The sequence below is a fragment of the Lutra lutra genome, chromosome 11 (genome assembly GCF_902655055.1).
Source record: "Lutra lutra chromosome 11, mLutLut1.2, whole genome shotgun sequence".
Lineage (NCBI taxonomy): Eukaryota > Metazoa > Chordata > Mammalia > Carnivora > Mustelidae > Lutra > Lutra lutra.
The window spans coordinates 65,033,061-65,052,390 of record NC_062288.1 but is presented as its reverse complement, the minus strand read 5'-3'; the positions used below and the strand labels follow the sequence as shown (position 1 = coordinate 65,052,390).

Here is a 19,330-nt window from a genome sequence, read left to right as displayed (position 1 = left end):
GTATATTCCTGCCCCCTTCCCAGCCATCCAGCTTTTCCCCCAATTCTGACTTGAGTCACCTCTTAGGGGAAAGGAATTTCCATCCCAGTGCTCACCTATGTGCTAATGGGACTGGGAGCTGACCTCTAGTGGGTCCCACTGGGCACCAAACCATTGCTTCACAAGTGCTTGAAAACAGGAAATCACTACCTCTCAACTCCAATAGGCCCTGTTCCCCACAAGGAGCATAAACACAGGTACATGGTGAGACCCTAAACTGTTTTGACATAGCAGCTCTCAAGCAGGAGAATACCTGATTAATCTTTCATGTTCTCTCATTCAGAAAATAATGTCCCCCAGAGACCAAGAAACACTGTTATGTGAAATGTCTTGATGCTACTGCTTTTACACCATAAATCCACAAAGCAGGAGAGACCCAGCAGGCTGTGAGAGCCTCCAGGATTTGTGAATTTCTGAAAAGTAAAGGGACAGAAAGAGGCAGTCAAACAGGGCAAGCCAGGCTTTATTCAGAGGCAGAAGCTTCAAGCACCACAGACCACAGACACGATGCAGGTGCCCCTGGCCCAAGAGGGAGCAGTTGTCATATCTTGCCTCAGACACTTCTGCTTAATGAGAAAATAAAATAGCAAAGGAATACCCCTGGTATTTTTCAATAAGAAGCTCTAAAAATAAATATGAAAAAAGGATGCAAATGTCATTACTTTGTTCACTAAAAAGAAAGCAGTGAGGGGTGAAAGGAACCTTGATGCCATTGCAGAGGTCCATAGGTTTCTTAGAAAGGAACCTAGGAAAGATAGGATTAAAAAAAGAAAGAAAGAAAGAAAGAAAGAAAAGAAAAGAAAAGCAATGTTTAGAGAGAAAGAGAAAAAAAAATTAAGATAAGGATCCTAAAAAGTCCTCTCATTGGGGCCCAAAGAAATACAAGAACAGCTTGGGGCCTTCTGGTTTTCCTGCCTCCTTCCTGTGGGCTGGGCCCGGTCTCCAGGTCTCATCGTCCTGAGGTCACCCACAGCTGAGAGGGCCCGCAGCACCACCAGAGAGACCCACCGCACAGGCTCCAAAAATAAGATGTTCAGCCTACGCCCGACAGCCTCAGCAGCCATGAAAAACCATCTAGCCAAAATCTGTTCATCTGACCAAGAATACAAGAGCTATTTTGAAAATGGCTGCCTTTTGTAAGTTAAAATGGGCTGATTCTCGTCTCTATTATTTTTATTATCACTGTCATTCTCTTTGAAGTGTCCCTGGGACATCATCACTCATGCTGCAGGTCCTGTCCCAGAGTCACTTGATGTGTTATTCCATCAAAGAGGGGCGTCGGGGGAACGAGGTCTGGTCAGTGAAAAAGCTACATGTCCCACCCTCTCATTTTCTCTTGTTGAGTTACCTGTGTGCAACCTTAAATCTGTCATTCAGGTTACAGACCTACCTTTGAACTTCTCATTTGGCAGACCTGGGTTAGAACCACCCATTACCTAACATTAAAAAAGAAAAAAAGAAAAAAAAAACCCTCATTACACTACACGACATGTACATACAATAAGGCCTTTGTCCTTAAAAGAAAAACATAATTTTCAACAGACTCAGCTTCCAGAAGCCAAGGGAGCTAACATCCAAAACCCAATATAAACATTAAGGCTTGTGTCAAGGTTTCGGAGCTAGCCTCACTGAAAGGGGAGGAAATGACCAGCTCCAACAGGGTAAGGATGGGGAGGTGTTTTTTCATTGTGACTTCTGAAAGCAAAAGTGAGATAATCCCAGATCCTTCCCTCTCACACCTCCTGTACTGTCTGTCCGGCACACTGCTGCCTTTGACAGCGGGATATTTCTCTAAGAGGGAATGTTCCTTTTGTCACAAAGAAAAGTAGGTCTTAATGTCTATAGGACTCCAATTTTCAAATGTAAGTACATTCCTTTCAAAGGGAAAAATGTGTTTTTGTAATGATTATTTAGGATATCTTTTATAGAGAGGGTTGAACTTCTGTGACAAACTCTCTGGGAGAATCATGTTTTGAAACTTGGAGTTCCATTCTAGGGGGAGCTAGCCCAAGTGTTAACAACCCAAACTATAAACAGGAAACTCCAGGCTTACTCCTACTCAAGCCCCAAGGTTGAGGACTTCTCGCTGAAGATACGGCACTTGCAGAGATGACTGGACAAGGTTCTTAGCCTTGCAGACTTCATCCAGTAAGACGTAAATTCACCCAAATAACTACACCACGACACAGGGCATGCTGGTGAAGAGAAGATAACGCCCACCCTTAGAGCGGGCGACAGGACCGTGGGTGGCAAACATTCAAAGCTGCATGGATCTGTAGGGCCCCCAAGTCCAAATCCAGTCACATCGGGGTCTCTGGGATTAGCCTGGAGAAGGTGAGGCCCCACAGCACCGACAGGCATGAATGACTGTGGTCGGTCAGATAGCAGGACTCTGCACGCTCTCAGACGGTGGGGCTCACAAGGGCCAGGCTTAGCAGGTCCACTCAAGAATTCGGTTTACATCCCTGCCTCCCACCTGCCACTTCCCAATTTAGCAGCAAGTGCTGGAAAAGCACAACTAGGCCTCACTAGGAACGCAGTGTTGTGATTAGCTGTGTGTAGATGGGCGCCAACCAAGCAGATGGGCCTTTGAAGGTGAAAAACAGAGCAGCCAATCCAACTTCTAAGGCCCAAATATGACCAGCATTTCCTATCTTCTATCAGAAAAGATAACAATCATGTCTATTGAAGTTCCACTGTCTAAAATTCACAGTAAACTTATTTCACAAGTGTCGACAAATACTGAAATAAGAACAGTCCATTTCATCACTTCTCAAAAGCGCTGTATCGATGGTGATAGGGGCAGAGGCTATCATTTCGAGAGTGCTTACCACATTCCAAATCCTGTTCTAAGAACTTTATATGCTTTTGTTGTTGTCATCATTTTAAAGATTTTATTTATTTATTTCAGAGAGAGAGAGAAAGAGCGCATGCATGGGGGGAGGGGTAGAGGAAGAGTGAATCCCAAGCAGACCCCATGCTGACTGCAGAGCCCCACACTGGGCTCAATCTCAGGACCCTGAGACCATGACCTGAGCCAAAATCAAGAGTCGGATGCTTAACTGACTGAGCCACAGAGGCGCCCCTAGAACTTACATGTTTTAACCCACAGTTTTGAACAAAGCCTCACAATGAAGACAAAGAGATACAGAATATTGGGCAATTCACCCAAAGCCTTAGAACTATTAAGGAGTAGACATGGGAATCACTACATTATTGCTCCTAAAAAATATACTTATTAAAGTATCTGCTAAAAACTGACTTATGGCATACACTTCACTTTCTTCTATTCAAATTCTTGCCCTTAATCATTCTTGTCCTTAATACTCTCAGCAAAGGCCTTTCACAAACATCAGTGCATTTAACCTACACACATCACCTCAGTTAATGGCTCCAGTCAGCGGAGTAGGGTCTGCATGATTATTTCTCTTTAGAGGTGAAGCCGAAGGGTGCACACACCGTTACGACCTGCCTAGGACTCACAACTAAGGCTCAGAGAGTACAAGTCACCTGTTCAGTGATGCACAGCTAGCAGGTGGCCCCCATGAGACTTGAACCCATAATTTCAGACACCATCGCTGCTACTCCACAGCTGTACTTCAATGACAAAGCAGATATTAAACATTTAGTGAAGAAAGAAAATATTTTTTCTGAAGATCTAGCTAAGGGATTAAATTATATCATAATATTTTTAAAGCACCATTAGCAGTTTAACAGAACAAACGTGAAAGTTTATAATGGTAAGATTTTATATTAGCCAGGCTCTTTTAAATCGTTGCTCTTATTCATAATAATAATTTTTAAAAAGCCTCAATGTGGCCTTGTCCATTTTGCACTTAACTATAGAAACATTCCAAAGATGTTTGGAAAAGTATATTATTTTTATCCATGAAATTAGTTTTGTTTTGGTACCTTTTAAAATTTCCTGTGGTATTTATTCACTTTTACTAAGATCTTTCCAAATCAAATTTGGGAAAATTTGTGATTTTTGTTCTAAATTTTCAAAATCCCTACAGCAACCTTAGTTCTGGATTTCTATCAAACGGGCTTCCAGCAAATTCCATCTATGATGAACTTTATTCCACGTGAAAACGTACAGCAGGTACTAGGGAGGTAGGCACCATCACTGATTATTTCCGATAGCCCGATAAGATGATGAGAAAGTTCTTTCTGTGATAGTCTCCTAGAGTCTTCAGTCTAACGCTGCAATATTCAATACCACTGGTCTTTCTGTTCTTCAAACACCTTCTGCCTTGACCTGCACTTTCCTGATTCTGCTCCCTCTCCTATAACTACTTCTCAATCTCTGTCATGGGTTTCTCCTTTGCTACCTTTCCCTTAAACATGACCCTTCTTCTAATTACTCTTGTAGGCCTACTTTTGAAATCTCAGTGTAGACAAGAAATTTTTCCCAAAGTGTTGAAGTGTATTTCAATTCAAACAGTCAAGAGATATCTGTCCACTGGTCTTGATTTCCTTATCGAGCCTACCGAGCTCTTCTACCTAGAAGGTGATCAAACCCATCTCATCAGGTCTAAACTCATTCTCACACACCCACATCAGTGACCTCATCTCTTCCTACATTGTCTAAACCACTGGGAGAACTCTCAAAATTCCCTCTAATTCACCCCTTTTCTCACTTTTGCCATCTGTTCTGTTGCCAAGTTCTATCAACTTGGCTCTAAAATTCCTCTGTAAGTCTAGGGGTCCCAGCACATTGGTAGACTTTTTTAAGGAGAGCTACCCCATTTTGACTATTGTATAAATTCATCCTACCACTGAAAGCACCTACTATCATGGTAATATCTACCAGATGCAATAATTTGCCAAATGAGTCATGCAACAGTAGAGAGCAAAAATGGAATTTTGAAAAGGGAGCTCTGGGAAGTAAACTCTTCTGTTCAGGTGGCAGCACCCTGCTCTGGAGACACCAAATGATTAGCAAAGTGACTGCTGCAGAGACATCCTAGCACATCGCTCTACCGTTTTAACTACTGTCTTGATGGGCATGGCTTGGAGTCTTTTAAACCACATATTCCAGAACTGGAAGGTTGTGAAAGAAATTCCAAAGAATGAGCAACCTTGGCTTACCCCCACGTCTCCTTCCATTCCCACTGCCCCTGTTCCTTGCTCTCACCTGCTTGCTGTTCGCTCTCGCCTAACCACAACACATCCCAAGAGACTGTTGTCCAAACTCCAGCCTCTCCGCACTTGAAACGTGCCCACGGAAGCTCCTCGAGGAGTTTAGAGAAAACACATCTGATTGTGTCATGTCGCTGCTCCAAAACAGGAAATCCTCTCAATTATATGAGTGGAACCGATCTCCTTACTACTGCATTCCACCAGCTTCCTAACTCCAGCTTCTACCAGAGCTTCGGGACTTGGGACTCGGCCCTTCCACAGTCCCCGGAAACACACTCCTCTCTGCCTTTCCTCCAACAATGCCTTGCCAAGACCAGATTTCCTCCACCCAACAGGGTCCCAGATAATCCAGTCAGAACTCAACTGCACCTCCCTTAGTATTTGCATTCAAGTGGATTCTACTGCTTTTTCTGTCACTCCTGTGGAACTTATTCATGCCCGGGTCTTTCTCCCCCATTAGGTTGTGGGCAAGAATCTGTCCTGTTGGTTTTTGCCTCCCCAAGGTGCCCAACCAGCACAATGCTTCAAACACAGAAAAGGCTAAAAATAATAACATAAAATGGAAGGGGAGAATGAAGTGTGGAGAAAAGGAAGAAAGAATAATATTATTGAAATTATAACCTGCTATCCCTAGTGCTTTGAGTAGTGTTTTATAGAATTAGATCTGGGAATCAAGAGGTCTTAAAATATACAACCAGCTCATTTGCTGATCTTAACTAAGTTCAACAAGCACACTTGACCTCCCAGTGCCATGAAAAGTTGGTGTTATTTGTCTTCTTTCTATCACAAAGGAGTCAATATATCATCAGCAGGATAGAAGTGCCACAGAAGGGGGTGCGAAAAAGTGATATCCTTTATTGGTGCCACGGATTTTTATTATTGACTTTATTTTCCATTGTTTTGCCTTGCCTAACTTTTCTAACTATGCCCTCCTCTTCTGCCTCACCGTATCTATATCCCAGTCTGCAGAAGGGGTCCCCTTCTTCAGCATTACTTCCTACACTTAAAACACAGCTTACTGCTGGTGTACCCTTGAAAGGCCAAAGTCTACAAATGAAATGGAAGTATGTTTAAAATGGGATGGGAATGGGGAAGGGGAGCACACGAGTAAATAGGCAGCAAAACCCACTAAGGTCTGGAACGGGGTTGAGAGACTTCCACCAGGCAGGCCAGGAAAATCCCCATGCTGCCAGACCACTAGGCAGTTTTTCCAGAATTACAGCGCTCCTGAGTCCCAACTCTATCCCTCTGCCAATAAAAGTACAAGTGAAGGTGACCCCACAGGCATAGAGATGTAAATACTCTACAGAAAAAATGAGGCCCCTCTTCCATGGAAAGTTTTTTTAGTACTTAATGGAGAGCAAGGGGAAAACTTACACCAGGGCTCGCAGACCACTGGACCAATAAGGAAGCAGCCTAGATCAGCCCAGTCCAAGTCTGGAGGGACAGAAAAGCCTACAAGTGTTCCTGACTTAGCCCTGTTCATTCATAACGATGGGTGGGCTTGGCATCATTATCCCCATGCTCCTTCTTTTTTTTTTCTTCTTCCTTTTCTGATGAAACTTTGCATCCTATTCCATGTGAGGAAATAAGAATTTAAACAATAATGTCATCATCAACAACAACAACAATGAATCATTTAGAGAGCTCACTCCACGCCAAACTCTGCGCCAAGCCTTCCATGCTGCCGCTCACTTCATTCTCACAGCAGCTCTCTGAGCTTCGTACTGACATTCATCCCCCTCTCCAGATGAGGAAACCAAGCCTTAGAAAGGTAAGGTGACCTTCTCAAGTCCGTCACCATTGAGTGACAGAGCGTAGATTGGAACCCAGGCCTGTCTGCTGCCAGTGCCAAAGCTCTTTGCCAAAACATGATGAAATGCCAGACAAAAGCTGCCTGAACCGTGGGTCTTCCTTTGAAAGGGCCCCCCAAATTCTAGACTTGGTATGTGCTACAAGACAAAAATCACTCTAACCTCCCGCAAAGAGAGTCAGCTTTATAAGGGTAGAAATAACTCTCTGAAGCCCTTAGAAGTATTTATAGATGTTTTTAAATAATAAACAACTAGTAAAGGCAAATCAGTTTAGTGGAGAAGGCACTGGTTTCACATCCCGGTCTGTCTCTTAAGGAACTGTATAACCTCAGGACATTTGCTCTACCTCTCTCAGCCTCAATGAAGCATGGGTAGAAATAACCACCTCAAAGCTGGTACTGGTGAACTTACTAGCGCAATGCTATAAATAAGTTCCCTCCCCCTAAAACTGTTCTATTGAACATACTGTTTTATGGAAAGGCAATTAATCACAACACCTGTTAAACAGAAAATAAACAAACAAATCCCGATCACTTCCTTAGTGAGCATCCGAAGTCTAAACATGATATGAAACAATTTTCAAAAAATATGGCAATCTGTGTCTACATGCACATACTAAGGGTAGTATCCGAACACATGTGGGCTACTTCCTATTTCCTTTCTCTCTCTCTCTCTCTCCCTCTCTCCCCCTCTCTCTGTTTCTCTCTCTCACCCACACACACACACACACAAATTGAATCCTGACACAATATTATCTCCCTCATTCTCAAACATGTGCCTAACACTTGTTCAGATAATAGATATCCACTCTCTAGCCTGTTAATTTAAACAATAAAAAAAACATGAGGATTTTATAGAGATAAGGCACCCCAGAGAACTGAAGATGCCAGTAGCTACTTGTTTAGTGACAGAAGATTTTTGTGATTAAAAAGTAGAAGACAGAAGACAATGTCTCCTCTGTTCTCACCACTTGGTTGACTCCAAGATTAGTGGAGCCCCGCTTCTTGTAACACCAAATTTCACATTGCTTTTTATGAGCAGAGGGTCCATTTCTACATTGCACCTCTGGATTTAAAAGAGGAAATTTAAACCTCAGAATAATGTTTTTTGCTGAACAAAATGTATGCCAAACTAAGCTCTGACCGACTTCTGGTTTTCTAAGACCTGGCCCCCAAAGTTTTCTCAGGTTTCCAGTACAGGCCGAACTCCCTGGCTTGTCCTGCTTCCTTCTATGTGACAGTTATGTGGAAAGGGACAAGAAGTAGGAGTACCATCTCCCAGGCACAGTTGGTGGATTTGGAGATGCCAAAAGATCCCAAGAATTGCTTTGGTTTCATTTTCTGAGCATGACCGCCTCTTATCACTGTACTTCAAGAAAGGAACCCATGTGTTTTCCTAGGCATTCTGTGGGGGAAAATTCCAGCAGAAAGGGTAGGGGGGAAATCATACAAAACAGAAGTAAGTCTGAGCCTTTTCTTCCTCAGCCCCATAAAAGACCATTTTTTAAGGTGGGGAAAAGCCACACTTGGCTTTCTAACAATAGAGCACTTGCATCTTTAATCTTCAACTGCCCACCAGATTCCCTCCTTCTCATGACAGTGGTCCAACTTCTCACCATCCCCTTGAATAGATGAACTGAAGCTTCTTGACTCCTATACTTTAAAACTATATCCATCACCAGCTAACAGACAGGTTATTCTTGGATCACAGCTGATTCTGGCAAGATGCTGGGCCTCAGCAGATGAGGATAAATGAGAATATGATTATTCACTTCTGCCTGCTGTGGCCACCTCATCCGCTGTCATCCTCAAAATTCCCACAGAAATGAGCTCATTCCACCTTTAAAACATTTCGGAGCTCGAGAGTTTAAATCAGGCCAAGTTGATTTTGTGGGTTTTTTCAAGCTTTTACACTGTAATTATATACAGGACTTTGTGCCACCTATTTCCTCCCAACTGTAACATTTTACATCTTTTTTAAGCATATGTTGAGGTTAGCTTTTTTTTTTTTTTTTAGTACATGTTATGAAATAAGATATGAGCTTGCGCTCAGCTTTAAGTACATTTTTGCCAAAAGGCTGGACCAACACAAACTAAATATGACTATTTTCTTCATCCAAAGTACAGTTTTGACTATTACATACCCTCTTAATGTACATACATAAAACTAGCTCACATGGGGCACCAGGTGGTGGGTATTGTGGAGGGCACAGATTGCATGGAGCACTGGGTGTGGTGCAAAAATAATGAATACTGTTATGCTGAAAAAATAAAAAAATTTAATAAAAAAAAAAAAAAAAAAAAAAAAAAAAAACTAGCTCACAACTAAAGCTCCCTGCAGGTCAACTGAAATCATAATGAGATTTTCCTTTCATATAATGTGATTAACAAATGTTAGCTAACTGAACTCCAGAAAGACTCAAAAAAAAAAAAAAAAAAAGAATAAAATAAATAACTCAAGCAGTACCAAGAAGTAACTCAGTGATCTCTCTAATTTTTTTTCCTTGCTTTTTCACATCTTTAAGCTAATAGTCTGTTCCACTCGATGATAGGGATGTGCTCTAGAGGCAGATGAAACCAAGAGCAAATTCCTGCTCTATCTGCTCAAACATGAAGTTCACAAGCGAGGAGACTCATTTAGCCTCAGTCTCCTCGTCTGTAAAATGGGGGTAAAAGGCCTCAAAGGATTTTTGTGGAGGTTAAATGAAAGAATGCAGGCTTAGATCAGTGCCAGCAATATAAATGTTGTTACTACTACTATTACCTATCTGCTAAATATGGCTACATTCCAACCTAAGTATAAAAATGCCAACCAACCTCACAGCAGTCTGGGGTACTTTGAAATCCTTGGTCTGCAGCGGATCTCTTGGAAACATAAAGAACATAAACAAATACAGAAGTGGCCAATCATCTATTCCTTCTCAATTTTATCAAGTCATTACAAATGTTTGGGAAGCACTATGATAGCTTGGGTGCCCTAATCCTATACCCCTAAACCTTTTGGCTCCTGAAAGAACTCTGAGGCACCTTGCAAATAACAAGTGAGCTGGGCTGCCAGAGTCACAACTTCACATGTTTGGAAAGGATTTCTGACAGCTCTCAATCAAAGCAGATACCTCTAACTATTAGATATAAATGAACCAACTGTTCTTGTGAACTTAATCAATACTTTTCCAAGGATAAATAATCACCCCCACTTGAATTCCAACTGATTCATCTTTTCTTTTCAGATTCATTCTTTTAGCTTCAAAATGGCAGGATTCTAACGTCCATCTTATTTTTTTTTAATATTTTTTTATTTATTTGATAGATCACAAGTAGGCAGAGAGGCAGGCAGAGAGAGAGGAGGAAGCAGGCTCCCCGTGGAGCAGAGAGCCCGATGTGGGGCTCGATCCCAGGACCCTGGGATCATAACCTGAGCCAAAGGCAGAAGCTTAAGGCACTGAGCCACCCAGGCACCGCTAACATCCATCTTATTATCAGTAAGGCTGTGCTTTCAGAGAAAGGTACGAATTTCCACCCTGAGGAGAATACTGAGAAGGGGGATTGCTCTGTATAGAATTTTTCATAATGTAACTTGGGAACAGTCTGCAAACTGTATGTTTAAATATCATGAGCTGTAAGGCTGCTGAGGAGAAAAATGGTATTTTCACATGTGGAGCTCCAAGCACATTTAAATGTTATTCAGGAATTTCTCCCCTGAAATTGTAAAAGATTAAGGTAAAATAATTCGCTCACATTATACAGATAAGATCAACAAAAGGGGAAGGTTATCTCTCCTCCTACACCACCCCCCCCACACTCACACACCTGTTTTAATAAATATACAATGGATACAAAATTTAAATGCAAAGCTTCTTTTCAACAGGTCCTTTAGTGAAGGATCACTAATTAACATGGCAACTCATAAACAAAATCCAAAGAGCCCCCTCTCAGCTTTTACTAAGCAAATGTACTACATTTTTACTTCTGTCTCTGTTGATTCCTTTAGTCTTCAGAACCTGCTAATCATTTGATACAGGTATTCATCTTCACTCATTTATCATTTTGCAACATTGACATCATCCTTTGTCATGAAAAAGTTTGGGGCGTTTAAACCCAGATGTCTTGGCTTTCACCTAAATCGAGAAGACTCCCTTCCCCAGTTCCATACACCATGCTGATCTGATAACTCGCAGTCATCTATCACTTTGGGGCTTTGCATTTGGCTGCCTGAATGTTTTTCCAGCAGGGTTTTGTGATGTGTAGGTCTTAACCAAGTTTTGCCAATGGCGATTGGCATATAAAACAATCTCAAGCAAAAATGTTGCTCCTTGTGAATCCCTATTTCACCTCAGAATTTCTTGTTCATATAATTTAATCTCCCCCAAGTGGTTACTCATTTGATCTTATCATTAACTCTTAAACTAAAATAAATTGAAACAAATTATGTTTTTTAATCTATTAGCCACTACCAGTGTTAACTAAGCAGCCAAATATCATTCTCTGTTAAGAAGAGAATGTCTTTCTGACTCATGCTTCCAGATCAGAAATATAAAGACTGTTTTTGAGATCTTAGGGTATAACAGGCAAAGAAATCCAAGATTATGTCTTGTCCTCAGGTTTCTTCTTTGTGACTATCGCCTCTCTTTCCTCTTGTCACATTATCTTATCCCTGACATTTATACCTAAATGTTATCTCATCATTTTCTCACTAAGACGACAGAACCAAGGCAGAAAGTTTGATGGCACCTACAATTTGGTGCCAACAGCCATTCTGGGAACAGACAGTGTCAACAGTAATTATCACTGGGACAGTGCTGTACAAAGTCCATCTTAATCTTTTTTTTCTATAAGGATGATGTCAAAAATAAGAATCCTAAGCCTGATGAAACAGAAAGTACCAACGTTATAAAACTCAGAAATTCAGATGAACACAACTCAACAGTTATGTGCAGTTTTGTAAGGACTAAAAACAATTTTTAAGATCTGGTTATATTATTACATGTAATGGATTCATCTTGTCAAAGGGAGCAACCGACTTCACATTACCTGATCCTCATACTTACCAAACAGACACACATTATACAAGGATTGTCGGTGATAAATGGAATCTGGAGGACTTCACCTTCATTTTCACATTTTGCAACAGACCCTGAGTGAAAGAAAAAAAAAAAAATCCATTTAAATTTTGCTTAATGGCATTATTGCAAGCATTTAATTTTTTACACTAATCCTTTTTTGAAGCAACTACCAAATTCAGAAATCCTTAATGAGTTTTAAATGATCAAATGCAACAAAAACAAATTCCCCCCAAATAATTATTTTAAATAGTTTTATCTAAAGTTTTTTTAAAAAGACTATCATATATAGAGAGATTTTCTGCTCTCCAATAGCTTAAGCACAGATCCAACTCTTTCACTGAATCTTTAATAATACTCCTCCTTGATGAAGATAGTTCAACTAAACACATACCCCCATATGCAAAAAAAAATTTCGAAGTGCACATTAGGGCTAAACAAAATTCAGGACTACATCAATGAGCAGGCCTTTATATGAATCTGCCTCAAATTGCTTTGAGTTTAAATCACTTTTTGAAACAATCTTCTCTCCTCTTCTCTTAGAAATTGACTTAATATTTTCTTTTCTGCACCAGGTGTCAGCAAAGTATGTCCTTCAGAATAGCGGCTGAGGTCTTCACCTACCTGAAAGTACATCATTATTATATCCTGCTAGCATTACCTTTTTAAAATATGACAGTTTCTTTAAATTCATAGTCTGGAGAGCCAGTGCTTTAAAAAGCACTCCTAACACAGAAGCTATATTGGAGCCTTATAAAGTGAGAAAGAAGGATGTGTGGAAAACGGTGCAATTATTTCCTTGATATTGACAGGAGGAGAAGAAATCTCAACAAGCGTTGAAGAAAATAACAAATATAAAGAAATTTCTCAAATGCAAACAGAATTTCTATTATCCCTATATTCATGCTAACAGGGTCTCAGTGTCCATCCCTTAACATACTCACTGCCTTCCCACCCCTTAACACCGCGGGCTTCGCTTGATCCCCATCCGCCAGCGAGTGGCAGGCGCCAAGGTGCTCGCTCCCCACCCTCCCGTCGCCGGGGCAAGTCAGCGACTCCTCTCCCAGGTACCAAGCCAGCGTCCGGGAGGGCCGGTCCCTCCCGCCCCCTCCCCTACCTGTCAAGAAGGAGGAAGCCAGAGACATGGGGACCCCCGAGCAATTGAGCAGCAGCAAGACGCAGCAGGTAATCCCGGGCGAGCGCCGGCAGGGACGCTCAGCCAGAGCCCTGACGCCGGAGAACCAGAGCATCGTCACCTGGAGGGAATCCCGGGCGACTGCAGGTCCCGCGCCGCCGCCTCTGCTCCACTACCTCCGCTCGCAGTCAAAAAGGGCTCTCAGCCGGCGAGTCGGGAGACAGTCCGCGAAGGAGGGAGGCGGGCGCCCGGGAGCGGGGGGTGGGGGGGGAGCGAGGGGTGAGGGGCGCCAGGGAGGAGGGGTCCTGCGGCCAGGCTCCTCCAATGCGGCTTTTCTTTTTTTCCTTTTTTTCCTTTTTTTTTTTTTTTTTTTTAGGGAGTTGCTCGCAGCGGCTTAGTCGTGGGCCACCCTATGCAAGAGATGGGGCCGGGAGGAAGGGGATGTCGGAGCAGCCGGAGATAGGCCGAGAAGAGAGGCTGCGGTGCGGACTGCGCACAGCCGCCCCGCCGCCGCCGCCCGGGCTGCAGCTACTGCCCCGGGCGCTGCCGCTGCCGCCGCGTCCTCCACTCCTGCACTCCCCACCTCCCGCCGGCCCCGCCGGCTCTCCGCCCGGCCGGCGCGCGCGCTCGCTCCCGCGCCCAACACAGGGGCGCACCGGCCGCCTCCCGGAACCCGCTGGGGGCGCCCGGGCGCAGGAACCCCGCGCCCCGGACACGTCTCAGCCAGGCGTCCAGCCCGCTCCCCAGCCCCTCGAGGGAGGCCGCCAACCCCGGGGTGCAGATCCGAGCCGGGCAGGCGTGTCTCCACCGCCCGGCGCGCTCGGTGCCTCCTCCCTTTCCCGGGGGATCCCTCCCTATCAGGGGATGCCACACCACTCCTCACGCCGGGGTGCCCCAACCCTATGAGAAAGCAGAAAATGGGGCACAGGGACGCTTCACCACCCTACTGTCTCCCAGGTGCCGCAGCTTTGGGAAGGAGCGACAAACGGGGCGCTGGAGGGGCCCAGCAACTTTTCACTCCCAGCTTTGCTTCCCTCTGGCGGGGGCGCGATAGCGGACTGCCGGGTTGAGCCGACAGAGGGGCGAGGCGCCTTCGACATCAGTGTTTTGTGCTTCTGTGTCTTCGCGTCCTGACTCTAGGGAGGACAGAAGTTGAAACCACATGCAAGGTCGACTAATGAAAGCACAGAGGCGAATGCTTTTCGCCCTTAGAAAAGAGGAACCGGGACGCCTGGGTGGCTCAGTGGTTTAAGCCGCTGCCTTCGGCTCAGGTCATGATCTCAGGGTCCTGGGATCGAGTCCCGCATCGGGCTCTCTGCTCAGCAGGGAGCCTGCTTCCCTCTCTCTCTCTCTGCCTGCCTCTCTGTCTACTTGTGATCTCTCTCTGTCAAATAAATAAATAAAATCTTAAAAAAAAAAAAAAGAAAAGAAAAGAGGAACCGTCTCTCCAAGACTCCTCCTTTCCAACCTCCAGCGCACTGGGGCCGGGCCGGGAGGTGCTCTTTGACTAATCATTCATTCACTCGCGAAAGAGGGAGGGACCCGCCGGGAGGCTAATCTCGTGGCGGGGGGGGGGGGGGGGGGGCACCACGGGGGGGCACCACCGCGACCTCAGCAGCTTGGAGCTCTGTCGCCGTCGCAGCCGGGCTGCGCCCTTCTGGTCTCTGCAGCCCTGGGTGTCGGCGAGCCGGATCGCAAATACCGCGGATACCTCCGTCCGAATCGCGGCCTTTCTAACCAAGCCGTACCACCTTCTGCTCAAAGAGGGGTTGCAAGAGAGAGGAGAAGAATTTTTGTAACCAAATTGCGAAGGCGCAGGTTGGCATTTAGGGGACATTTGGCAAATGTTGGAATCTGATAATCAGCTGTCCTCGGAGTTCACCTTGGGTTGCCGGCTTCCTCTCCCCAAGGATGGAAACCAGGTCCCTCGCGCGGATCCTCCCGACAGATCCGCCTCGGTGGATCCAAAGGGCAACCTTCGCCTAGCCAAGCACTTTTATCTGTGGGACACACCTAACAGTCTCCAGGCAAAGTGGATTGTTTGCAGTCTCAGAAACTACACCTTTGAAAATAAATTAGTCTGTTTGCACCCATTTAGTCCAGTTCCATCTTAAACCCTCCACGACTGGGGGCGGGGGGAGCTCTTTATTTGTTTTCCTGTTTGAATGCAGGATTGCCGACGTCCCCCGCACAGCAAGGAGCTGATAGGAGCACACTGCTTTGACATGGAAAAAATAAGGGAAGGGAAAGCTGTCATTAGCTTAGCACGCTCTATTTCCCTCTCAAAACAGATTTTTAGTGTAAAACTTAAAAGAGAAGAAAGATTACGTGTGACTAGGGTTTGTTTTTTTTTTACCCCCAGATGACTGCCATGACCAGGCAGCTTCTCAAAAATCAGAATGTGTCTAATGTGTAACGATAAAGAAAAAGATCATTAAAAAAAAATCCTCTAAACCCAATATTACTTCCCAATCCATACTGACTGATTAAAAAATAAAATAAAAACTTTTATTAATACAGATAAGTATTATCAGTTGAAACCACTACCTTCTCGATCTAAAAAGTTTCTCTTTGCATGGGGTTTTTAGATAAAGACGTTACTCACAACCTAACTAGGGAAAACAGAATAAGAGGGAGGCTGGAAGACCTTTTATTGCCCCAGACTTGAGCAGTAGATCTGCATAAACACACATTACAGAACTGGAGGAAATTTGAAGAGGACGTATGAGTTACTCCAATGTGTCTTCTTCCCTGGCACCAGCCATGCATCCTCAAAGGTCTGGGAGACAAAATTTGTTATGATGAAATCTAAGTGTGTGGATTTCGCTAACCAGGGGCATGGTGCTTTGAGGTGCACTGAAACTCTCTCTATAGGGACAAATCCAAAAACCACCTGGAAAACATTTTCATCTGCTTGGAAGTTTACAAACGGGAGAGATGTACAGAAGCCTTTGGCAAACATGTCTCCTTTTCCTGTTTGTTCCAATCTGCTGCCACCAGTGATTTCCCTTGCTGCCTTTTCAGCCACTGGGGCCTACTTCTGTAAGAGCATCCTTCTCCCCAAAGGGCTTATCAGAACGTGTCTGCACTGTTCTGCCACCACCCCCTTCAACTGATGGTCTATCAGCTGCCGGACAGTCTCTGTCTCCCCAAAGCTGAGATAGTCCAGGGTCAAAAAAGAAAGAAAAGAAGGAGGAGGCTTCTCTGAATAACACATAAGTCTATTTTCACAATTAAAACAAATGGTGGACGGGGCGCCTGGGTGGCTCAGTGGGTTAAGCCGCTGCCTTCGGCTCAGGTCATGATCTCAGGGTCCTGGGATCGAGTCCCGCATCGGGCTCTCTGCTCAGCAGGGAGCCTGCTTCCCTCTCTCTCTCTCTGCCTGCCTCTCTGCCTACTTGTGATCTCTGTCTGTCAAATAAATAAATAAAATCTTTAAAAAAAAATAAATAAAACAAATGGTGGTGCCATCCAAATCCCAAACTCTCTTGACTGAAATCAAAAGAATGCAGTGTGTTTGGCTCTGTTTATAAGATTTTTAAAGGAGAAAGAGGTAATGGTCTCAAAGACTACTGTCTAACTCAGGGCCCATTCCATTCACAGTTAGACGAAGTACTGTCTCATCCTCTTTAAAATACAATATAAAACCTAATCCAACCAAAAGGAAATCAGGCCTGTGGTAGTTGACATTCTCATCTCCTTGTGAAACTATGATAGTGAATTTACAGTAAAAAATCCAACCAAATATAAAATTTAGCAAAAGAAATTGCATCAACCCAGCTTCCTAAAAATAGAAATAAATAGATCAAAAAGGCAGCAGAGTAAAGGAATTGTGATACCAACCACTAGGGAGGGCCGAAAGTACTCCATAAATGTGAGAGGGTTTTGCTTTATAAAAGACATCAGGCGGGGCGCCTGGGTGGCTCAGTGGGTTAAGCCGCTGCCTTCGGCTCAGGTCATGATCCCAGGTCCTGGGTTCGAGCCCCACATCGGGCTTTCTGCTCAGCAGGGAGCCTGCTTCCTCCTCTCTCTCTGCCTGCCTCTCTGCTTACTTGTGATTTCTCTCTGTCAAATAAATAAAATCTTAAAAAAATAAAAAATAAAAAATAAATAAAAGACATCAGGCTAGGCATTTTAGACTTGATCAGGATAAGTGGTGGTGCTACTAAGAAGCTTACCGTCTAGTGAAAGAGATAAAGCATGTTTGTAAATGAAGGTAGGAATGAGTGTAGTTATTTCCCCTTATCTGCAGGGAAATAAGGTCCACAACTCTGAGTGGGTGCCTGAAACCACAGATAGTACTAAGCGCTATATATACGTGGGTTTTTTTTTCCTGTACATACCTATAATGAAGTTCAATTTACATTAGGCACAGCAAGAAATTAACAATAACCAATAACAAACTAGAACAACTGTAACAATATACTATCATAAGATGTGAATGTGCTCTCTCTTTCAATATATCTTATCATACTGTACTCACCCTTCTTGTGATGACACGATATGATGAAGTGGCTACATGATACGTCGAAGGGAGGCAAATGACAGAGGCATCATGAGTTAAGTTAGGCGGCTACTGACCCTCTCATGATTTGTCAAAAGGAGGACCATCTGCTTCCGGACCTCCATTGACCACTGGCCACTGAACCTGCAGAAAAAGCGACACTGCAGATAAAGAGGCATTACTGTGTAAAAGGAGGCAATAACAGGCTCTGCTGTGGAAGTTTAAAGAAGAGATTAAGCTTCCTGGAGGAGGTGGCACAGGAGCTGAGCCTTGCAAAAGGGGAGTGTTAGTAGGTGAAGGGCAGTCTGGCAAGAGTAGAGAGGAACTGCCAGGAGACAGGGTTTATAAAGAGAATGGGAGTAGTCACTCGAAGAGCTCTCTCTGTTGGCTGAGCAGGAGCCGTGGGCAGCCTTGGAAATCATGAGGAATCTAGAGGCAGCGCTTCAAGATTCCACCCCAGATAAGCAACACGAAGTCTGCCATGGAATAAGTGCCTAATTCTTTACAACAACCAGACTACATTTCTGCAGAAAGGAAACGATTCCTGCAGGCATATTCGGCAGTCAGGACAGGCAGCATTATTCGTGATTCTGTGGGAGAGCGCCGTTTCCACCTGCACCTGCTGGAAAGGGTTCGGATGATGCGGCGTCTAATACACATGAAGCAGTCTCTCAGCCTCTGCAGCATGGCTACAGGATTCTTCTCGGGATGAACAGTATTGCTGCTTCTGGTTTTTTTTTTTTTTTTTTTTAAGCATTTAGAGATCATATAAACCAACTTCCTGCCCATTTACACGGAGTTCCTCTCGTTCTCGGACATGGGGCTTTCTGTTACAAATGTCCTGCCTTCTTAAGTCATAGGAATTATAGGAAAGCACCACGGGCTCTTTTAGATAGGATGCAAATTAAAATTACAGAGTTGACGCATTAAGTACTCGAATACCAGCTGAACTGAACTGGCACCAATGACACAAGTTCTAAGACCGTAAAAAGCAGACCACGACCCAGGTCACCTAGGTTATACAGTGAATGTGCTCTTAGATCACTAGACTCAATGCTAAAGAACTGCACTCTCTTTTGGGCTTTGCTACTGGTTTGCTTATTTTCTGGTCCTTCAGAAAAAGGGTGCCTGACCATGACAGCTGGGAGAAGTCCTCCAGTTTCTCCCAGAGGACTCTACTGTCATTCCAAAAAGTCAGAGGCTCCGAAATTACTTTATCGTGGAGGTGGAGAGAGTGGGGACAATGACAAAAGCACCATTTCAGTGATATTGGCCTATTTTATCTAAATGATCATTATTAAAATTGAATTGCTAAGTCATTAATCTGCTCTTTATCTCAATTAATCATTCTCTCCATTATTTGTAACTTCAAGGTTCTTTTCATATGACTGTAGTCACCAGAGTTTATCCATTTCTAAAGCAGGGCATTTTGGTAAAGATTATAGAACTGAGGCATTTTTAGACAAAAATAACAAAATCCATCCAAATAACAAAATCACTATTGTTTTTAATTTTTGAAATAATATTGTAGTATATAAAGTCCCCTCCACTCCTTCCCTGGCTCTCACCCACCTCTGACCTCACCCCAACCCTGCCCACAAGGATGATGGTACACCATGAGAAATGAAGGAAGGTGT

The 19,330-nt window shown here is 43.9% G+C and overlaps 1 protein-coding gene across 2 annotated transcripts in view; it reads right to left on the bottom strand.

Annotated features, from left to right (window-relative positions):
• Nucleotides 1-13,604, bottom strand: part of BMPER (BMP binding endothelial regulator) — a 251,360-nt gene extending 237,756 nt beyond the window's left edge. Inside the window, exons 1-2 of one of the 2 annotated variants that reach the window (XM_047695739.1) lie at nt 13,172-13,604; nt 12,043-12,128 (exon numbers count right to left, since the gene is read on the bottom strand). In XM_047695739.1, the coding sequence (XP_047551695.1) occupies nt 12,043-12,128; nt 13,172-13,304 (219 nt within the window). In that variant the 5' untranslated portion in view covers nt 13,305-13,604. The remainder of the gene's footprint in view (nt 1-12,042; nt 12,129-13,171) is intronic. The other variant, XM_047695740.1, reaches the window with a different exon arrangement.
• Between the last annotated feature and the right edge of the window lie 5,726 nt (nt 13,605-19,330).